The sequence below is a fragment of the Kogia breviceps genome, chromosome 3 (genome assembly GCF_026419965.1).
Source record: "Kogia breviceps isolate mKogBre1 chromosome 3, mKogBre1 haplotype 1, whole genome shotgun sequence".
Classification (NCBI taxonomy): Eukaryota; Metazoa; Chordata; class Mammalia; order Artiodactyla; family Physeteridae; genus Kogia; species Kogia breviceps.
Genome location: NC_081312.1, coordinates 154,466,428 through 154,474,906, shown reverse-complemented (window position 1 = coordinate 154,474,906; position 8,479 = coordinate 154,466,428). Strand labels below are relative to the sequence as shown.

Genomic DNA, 8,479 nt, shown 5'->3' with positions numbered 1-8,479 from the left:
GCCTACATCCTTGGCTTGTAGCCCCCTTCTCCATCATCAAAGACAGCAGTGTAGCTTCTTCAAGACTCTCTCTAACTCTGACCTCCTCCTCTGCCTCCCTCTCCTACTTTTAAGGACACTTGTGATTTTATTGGGCCCACCTGGACAATCCGGGATAATCCCTTTATTTTAAACTCATCTGATTAGTAACCTTAATTCCATCTGCAACCTTAATTCCCCCTTGCATGTAACATAACAAGTTCACAGGTCCATGAGAACGGCATGTGGACACCTTTGGAGGGACAATTATTCTGCTTACCAGTCAAATAATAACTCCTTTGTCAAAGGCTTAATTCATATGATCAAAAGCTATGACTTTCAAAAGTATAGTTTTTGTTATTGATTTAACAAAGTCTACTTAGGAGTTCCAAAGCCAATGACTTGACTTAAAAAACAATTTTTAAAAAAAATTTTAAAATGTTTCTATCTTCCCATAGGTGATAAAGATTGGAAGCTATTGCTGTTCATTGACCTGTGGGGATAACATAATGGATATTGGAAAGCTCAATGGATGTTGGGAATCTCGTGAGGAAAAAAGAAATCCCTCAATTTTAGGTCTCCAAATTTAATCTTGTTTCATGTATATGGATCATACTACACAACCTGTGTTTGTAACCTGATTTCATTCACTTGAAAATGTAAAGCAGATCTCTTTCTATGACAATAAATCTTAACTTTATTACATCATTTTAATTTCTGCAAAGTATTCCCCTATTTATCTCGTCAGCTTCCCATTGTTGCTGCAACTGGGTATCACTAGAATGCAAGGCCCGTTTCTGGCCCTCACAGTTCTGCATGCATAGTATAGCTGCAGCATCCTGCAGGTTCATGACCTAGGCAGTTAGGTGGTTATTCACAGCAAAGTAGAGCAGGCAGCAGAGAAGTGCCAGCTCTGGATCCCAAGCCTTATCCTGGGGTAAGGATGACTCTCGGGGAGCTGTTCTGACTCCAGGTGCTGATAGCAGAGGTTTCTCTGGCACCCTGCAGCACTGCCCTGAGAAATGATTATTTAAGGGATGTGAGGGGTGAGGAGGTGGGGGAGGGGTAGAGTGGTCACAGTGACCTGGAGGTGCTTTGATCAAGCGACGGTGATTCGAGACTATGAATGGTGAGAGTGACATTGGTCGGGGGGCCAGAGGCAGCCACGGCAGGGGCCCATCCCTGGAAGACATGGGCCACTTGGCAGGGGACAGGTAACCCAGGAACTGGACCAGGCTCTGTCACGCTTGCCTCCCTGGTGACTTTTCCCCTCTCTATCAAACAGAGCAGCCTTTCCCTTCAGCCTGCTCTCACAAGGATTTATTTAACCCAGCAATCAAACTGGTCATGTAAAATAATAGTACATCTTGTCCAAGTCTAAAAATAAATCCCCCTGGTATGGGAAGGCTAGCAAGGGGAAGTTGGGTAGAGCAGGCTGCAAACGTTTTACAGCCCACTTACCCAGGGCTTGAGCCCACTTTTCTTTCATCCCTCCTTGTCCTGACATGGGCAGGAGTCAGAGCGTCTTCTGTTTGTCTTGATTAGAGTCAGCCTCCACCTTCCCCCAAGCCCAACTGCCCTTCTCAGGACACAGGCTGCATTCACCATGCCTCTCTCTGCCCCAGCCCTTTGCAGATTTTATGAAAGGCGTTTTCACTTGGATTGAACAGGCACTGTGTTTGTGTGCGGCGTGTGTAAAGGAGAAAATGAATCACTTCGACTTTGGGCAAAAGGACTGGAGGTGTTGTGTTTGTCCTTCGCAATTACATAAACACACCAGAACCCATTAAAAAGAAAAAAGGATGTAGGGTGGGGAGGGGGAAAGCCGCGTGGAGGGCTTGGGATGATCTAACAACTTTAGCACATTTCCCATGCGTTCGATCTCTGAAAGCGTTGTGTTCTGCCCGCTCACGACAGGCTCCGAGGCCAAGGGAAAGTTTGAGGTTTTATATTTCTGTTTGTGGTACCGGAAAAGGCTTAGGATCTGAGGGCTTGATTCAGTGAAATAACATCGCCTTCTACACATTTGCTTCGCAAGGAGGGCAGGAGTTGGAAGCGACCGTTTTGAGATGTTCAAGATTTGCTGGCAGAGGGAAAGGGATTTTTTTCCCTCCCTCCCTGCCGAGGAAAAACAGTTCTAACGAGGAGTTACTTTGTAATTTTAACTCCCATTCAAATACTCCCAGCCCTAGAAGCTGCTGTTGATCGCCCGCGACTTCTTCTTTCTTTCTTTTTTCTTTTTTAACATCTTTATTGGAGTATAATTGCTTTACAGTCGTGTGTTAGTTTCTGCCTTATAACAAAGTGAATCAATTATACTCAGAAGGGACCGGTCACGGCGCTCTCTCTCATCCCTGGAGCCCCCGTCATGAGTTTGCAGAAGAGACTCTTCCCTGGAAGGGAGAATGGTGAGTGAGGCTGCTTCTCAGGGGCTTCACGGGGAGGTGCGGATGGAGGGTTTGACATTTTTTTTTTTGGACACGCTCTCCGAGGGGTGGAAACCTAGGGAAGCCTAATTTTGGTTATGCCGTGTGGTGTGGTGTGTGTGCACGTGTGTGGTGCCGCGGGACACAGACCCTCCCAGTCTGTCTGCGTTGTCCTCACAGGGGCTGGCTGAACGCTCACCAGGCTGCTTGGCGGAGGGGTGAGAGGTGGGTGTATCACAGGACCCCCCCAAGGGGGATGAGGGTGAGCCCTGGCCAGGGCAGCTGCGTTCTATCTGCCTATTCTTCCTCTGTGAATGGTCCTGGCAGCGCTCAGGGGTAGGGATATCAATATCTAAATGCCCAAAGCTGTCAGGGTCCCCATGGCTGGGCTCCACTTCTAGCAGGAGGCAAAACAGAAGGGAGAGCTGCTCAGCACGTGGGGGAGACCGGGGAGCAGGTCTCTGGAGCTGGGGGCCCCCTGAGCCTCATGGATCTGAGCCCTGGGAGGGGCGCCAGGTACCCTGGCCGGACTCCCCGCCTTGCTGCAGGTACAGTCCCGTGGATCAGATCGTTTCTTATGACAACCTCCTTCTTTTGCTCCAGAAGCATAAACAAACAGGCATCAGGGAAAAGGCTTTTAACCCCTCAGCCCAGCTTTTAAAGTCAACACTTGGCAAAACTTCAGCTCTGTCGTAACTTTGGCATAAGAGAAGAAACACGTGGTTTGCTTTAAAAAGGAGAGCAAAGCAAGTCAAAGGCACATTCTGACGTTTTCTGCTCCAGGAAGATATGATAGAGATGGCTAGAACCCTGGCACCCATTTGGTGAGGTTCTATGAAAGAATTCTCTGAATTCGGAAGAAAGGCAGTGGAGCACAGGGGCCAAGAACCCGGGCTGTGGGGTCTGGCTACCGGGGACGGAATCTTGGCTCTGAGATGAACAGGCTAGTTGGTGTGAGGAAAGGTATTTAACCTCGCTATGGCTCAGTTTCCTCCTCTGCAAAACAGGGGTCATAAATTCCTACCACACAGGACTATAGAAGCAGTAAATGAGATGAAGCTGGTGAAATGGCCCGAGCGGCAACTGTACGATACAGAGAACGTTTCAACCCCCAAAGCAGCTGCTCCCCTGTTCCCCTGTTGTGACACAGGAACCCTCACAGAGCACCCAGGCCTTGGGGATGAAAGAAGGAGTTCTCGAGGGTCCCAAGTGGCCATGGCCTCCCTCTCTTGCAGAAGGTGGGCCAAGCTTCAGAGATAAAGTACAGGATGCATTTTCTTACACTGGGGAATCTTTGAGGACTGGACTTGACCTGGTATTTAGTAGGTGCTTGATGTTTGCTGAACCCATTTTATTCATTTTTGTTTCCATGGGGTCCTGCCACTTCCTGTCCCTGGGTGCATCACCATCTTTAGTTGGGTTTCCCTGGTGTGTGTAGGAAGTTCACTGGAGAGTGTCCCTGGGCACCTGGGAGGGGTGAGGGAAGCAGAACTGGACAAAGGGAGGAGCTGGGCTGTGATCCTGCTCCAACACAAGCCTCAGCCAATCCAGCCGATCCCATGGGGCTTGGTACCCTTGCAATGACCCATCACTGCATGCAGGCTGCCGTGGGGGGAGGCCGCTGCCTTCAGCTGAGGGTAAGTCCTGGAGAGAGGTTCCTCTCTGAGCTGTCCCAGGCAACCTGTGTGCCAGCTGTGGGAATGAGGACTCAGTCCTGGGGCAACAACCCACAGCATCACTCCTCGACGGTGATCAAGTCCCTTCTTTCCTCTGAGTTCAGCAGCTGGAAGGTTGGGGGTTCACTGCACGGACACCTGTTCAGTTACATTCTCACACAGTATTCTGACCTTGGATAAGCCCCTTCCTGTATCCAGGACTCACTGTCACTGTCTGTAAGGTGGATAGAAGGTGTTAAGGAGAGACGGTCTCTAAGAACCCTTCCAGCGCTGCCTTTCCCCACGTGCAGATTCTGAGCATGTGACAGGGTGGTTGGTTGTAGCCCCAGCAACAGTCGGGTCACGTGATCTCCTCCACAGGTGCCTCCGTTCCTTCTGGCAGAAATTGGAATCAAGATACCGGGGTCGGGGGGGGCTTCCCTGGTGGCGCAGTGATTGAGAATCCGCCTGCCGATGCAGGGGACACGGGTTCGTGCCCCGGTCCGGGAAGATCCCACATGCCGCGGAGTGGCTGGGTCCATGAGCCATGGCCGCTGAGCCTGCGCGTCCGGAGCCTGTGCTCCGCAACGGGAGAGGCCACAACAGTGAGAGGCCCGTGTAACGCAAAAAAAAAAAAAAAAAAAAAGATACCTGGGGGGTCTTGTGAGTCCCCATGGCCAGCTGTCAGCAGGGAGGGGCCGGGCCTGTGAGATGCAGAGGGACGGTCTGTGTAGGGCTGGAGGGCAGGGGTGGGGTTTGAGGAGAATTCTGCTGTATGCTTTCTCCCGCCTCACCCCTGCTCTCCTCTCCCCGAAACAAAGTAAAACCACATCGGACGCTGCCATCCATCTTTAATGGTAAAGAGGTATATATAATGTTGCCTGGGACAGGCATGGATGTAGCTGGCTTTATTTTGTTGCCTTTCCCACCCCACCACAAATTTTCTATTTATTTTTCAATCTACAAAGAGTGAAGTCACTATAACACTTGGAATTCATTCTCAACAGATTATTTATTTAGAGTAGTCTGTGCTTCAGGCATCGTGCTGGGCTCTGATGATCTGATGGGAGACTTGAGATAAACAATCATACAAACATCAATATAATGACAAGAGGGTTAGTTTTTTTTTTTTTTTTTTTTTGGAGTATAGTTGCTTTACAATGTTGTGTTAGTTTCTGCTGTACAGCAAAGCGAATCAGCCACACATATACATATATCCCCTCTTTTGTGGATTTCCTTCCCATTTAGGTCACCACAGAGCACTGAGTAGAGATCCCTGTGCTATACAGCAGGTTCTCATTAGTTATCTATTTTATACATAGTAGTGTATGTATGTCAGTCCCAATCTCCCAATCCATCCCACCCCCACTTTCCCCCCTTGGCGTCCATACGTTTGTTCTCTACGTCTGTGTCTCTATTTCTGCTTTGCAAATAAGTTCATCTGTACCATTTTTTCTAGATTCCACACACATATGCGTTAATTTACAATATTTGTTTTTCTCTTTCTGACTGACTTCACTCTGTATGACAGACCAAAGAGGGTTTGTTGCAATGAGAGGCTCTAACCAGGGAACCGGCCTAGCCTAGTGGTCAGGGCGGCCCTCCCTGAGGAGGTGCCCTTTGAGCTGTGTGCAGGTATGTGGGAGTGAGGTCAGGTGCAGAGGTAGGGAAGCAAGCTCTAGGTAACGAGAACAGCACGCCGAAGAATAAGGATGAGAAAAGAGAACTGTCTCAAATCTTACGAGCTTAACTTTGTCACTGGGAGCTTTGTAAGCATCCTTCCATCCAGTCTGTTTTCCTTGCAGGATCTTTAAAAAAAATCATCCTGGTGACTTGTTAGCTCAGGGGAAAAGAGATTTTGCTGGTGAGGCCAGGTCTCAACAGCCCTCTCTCCGTGTGTCAGCCGGTTCTCTCTGTTTCCCACATCTGGTGGCCAACCCCCGAGGGTGCCTCCTGGAAATCTCTCTGGCCCCTCCCTCCACCTGGGAGCTTTCAGCACCAGGCGCTGATTTAGGACCCTGATGGGCACTGACTCACTGCATCTTCCCCCCACAACCCTATGAGGCCAATGCCTTGTCTTTATCGTACAGGTAAGCAAAAATGAGGCCCGGGAAGCTTATCCAAACGGTGAGTGGCAGGACTGAGATTTGAACCCAGGGCAGGTTTGTTTCATTCTAAAGCTTGAGTTCTTAGCATGTGGCTGAAAAATAACAATAGTGATCCTGAGGTACATACAGACTGATTCCCGGGCTGACGTTTCCACTCGGGGTTCTCAGTTCCTGCAAAGTCTTCAGAACCATCACCATTACGGCCCCCACATTATTGACTCTTTAGCTTGCTTTCAGTTGTATTTTTTCCAAAATCTTATTATTAAAAACGTTCAGACATACAGAAAGGTGGAAAGAACTGTAGTCAACGAGCACATACCCACTCTCTAGCTTCTACAAGTAACACTTCATTTGCCTTCTCACATGACCATCCACCCCTCTATCCATCCACCCATGCATCCATCTTATTTTCTGAATACATTTCCAAATAAGTTTCAGGCACCACTGCACTTCACTTCTAAACAGTTCAGCATGTATGTAATTAAATCAAGTTCAGGATTTGACCACGACTCTTCTTTTAGGTAAAATTTACACACAGTGAAATGTACATATCTTATGTGTACCATCCGATTAATTTTGACAAAGAGAGACACCTGTGTAAGACAAACTCTTAGCATGGTGGGAACATTATTCTCACCCCAGAAAGCTCTTCCATGCCCCTTCTCAGTTGCTTTCAGTTTTTCCTAATAATATATAGCATGTCACTAGATTTAAGGGCCTGGTTTAATAAAGTACAGAACCTGCTTTGTCCTGTCTTGGCCCTGAGGGCAGACCCCTTGGTGGTAAAGGCCCCCAAGTCTGCTGGGGAGGCCTCACAATGGGTTCAAAATGCAGATTTGGGCTGGGGTTTTGGGAGAAGGGAACAACACCAAGCAGAAGGTTTGGGGGGGCTGAGAGGAAGCAGATATAGTTAGTGGTGCAGACTGGGCATGGGCTTAGGTTGGGGCTCCGGGGTCTGTCAGGGGGTTTAGGCACAGGCCAGGATGGAGGAGATGGAGCAGGTGCCCTTTCGTGGGAAATGGACCCTTGGGTGGTGGGGAGAACCATGCCAAGGCTCTGTATATACTCGTGTGTCCTAGGGCCTCACGGGGGGTCCCCACGGGGTCAGGGTGATAGGGACCAAGCTGTTTTCACTGGGGCTGCCTTATATTTCCTGATGCAGTCCAGACAGGTCCAGGAATTGGAGCCAGTACGTGCATCTGTCACTGGGAAAATGGACACAGAAGCAACCAAAATGGGTACCACGCAGTGTAGGGCGGATACCATTCGAGTGTCTGAACAGCTGTGATGGAAGGAGATGGACATGGAGAGGGTCCAGACAAAGGACTTCTGGCTCCTGCACCCTGCATTCTGTCCTTCCCACTGTGGATGGTGTCTGGGGCATCGCGGGCGGAGTGCTTGCTGTTGAAGGAAGGCGGCGCTGATACTTGTGGAAACGCCACCACACGTCAGGCAGTGACAGCATTCTTATTTAAGTCTTATAATTGCACATGTTACAAAGGAGACATCTGCAGCTCAGAAGGGGGCGTGGCTTATCCCAGGTCACACAGCCAGTCAGCAGCAGCCTTGTGGTAAGAGCTCAGGCCTCTGGACTCCTGGACCAGTGCTCTTCCTGCACATACCCTGCGGTGGTGCGCATATGCATACCTGGGCATGCAGTCAGTTATATCCGTCTGTCTCTACATCTATATTATATCTGCAGCTATGCATCTGACCACAGAGATCCCTGTCTCCCTCCTTCCTCCTGCCTTTTTGCCCTGTTTCTTTTCTTCTTCTCATCTCTTCCTCTAACAGGTATTTAACATCCACTTTGTGCCAGGAACTGTGTAGGGAGAGAGAGAGAGAGAGAGAGAGAGAGGAGACACAGTCCCTGGCATCAAGGATCTCACAGTTACCAGGTCAGACCCAGATGAGAGAGCTTTGAGTGTACAGAAGGCCAGCTCCTTTATCCATTCATCTGTTGATGGACATTTAGGTTGCTTCCATGTCCTGGCTATATGTGGTACATATATACAATGGAATATTACTCAGCCATAAAAAAGAACGAAATTGGGTCATTGGTAGAGATGTAAATGGACCTAGAGAGTGTCATACAGAGTGAAGTAAGTCAGAAAGAGAAAATATTAACGCATATATGTGGAATCTAGAAAAATGGTACAGATGATCTTATTTGCAAAGCAGAAATAGAGACGTAGAGAATAAACATATGGATACCAAGGAGGAAACATGGGGTGTGGGAGGAATTGGGAGATTGGGATCGACACATATACTC

The 8,479-nt window shown here is 48.8% G+C and overlaps 1 protein-coding gene across 3 annotated transcripts in view; it reads left to right on the top strand.

Moving 5' to 3' along the window:
• Positions 1–1,956: 1,956 nt before the first annotated feature.
• IL16 (interleukin 16) overlaps positions 1,957–8,479 on the top strand; it is a 112,982-nt gene continuing 106,459 nt past the window's right edge. For all 3 annotated transcript variants that reach the window (XM_067030036.1, XM_067030035.1, XM_059059140.2), the window contains exon 1: positions 1,957–2,426. In XM_067030036.1, coding sequence (XP_066886137.1) covers positions 2,387–2,426 — 40 coding nt within the window. In that variant the 5' untranslated portion in view covers positions 1,957–2,386. The remainder of the gene's footprint in view (positions 2,427–8,479) is intronic.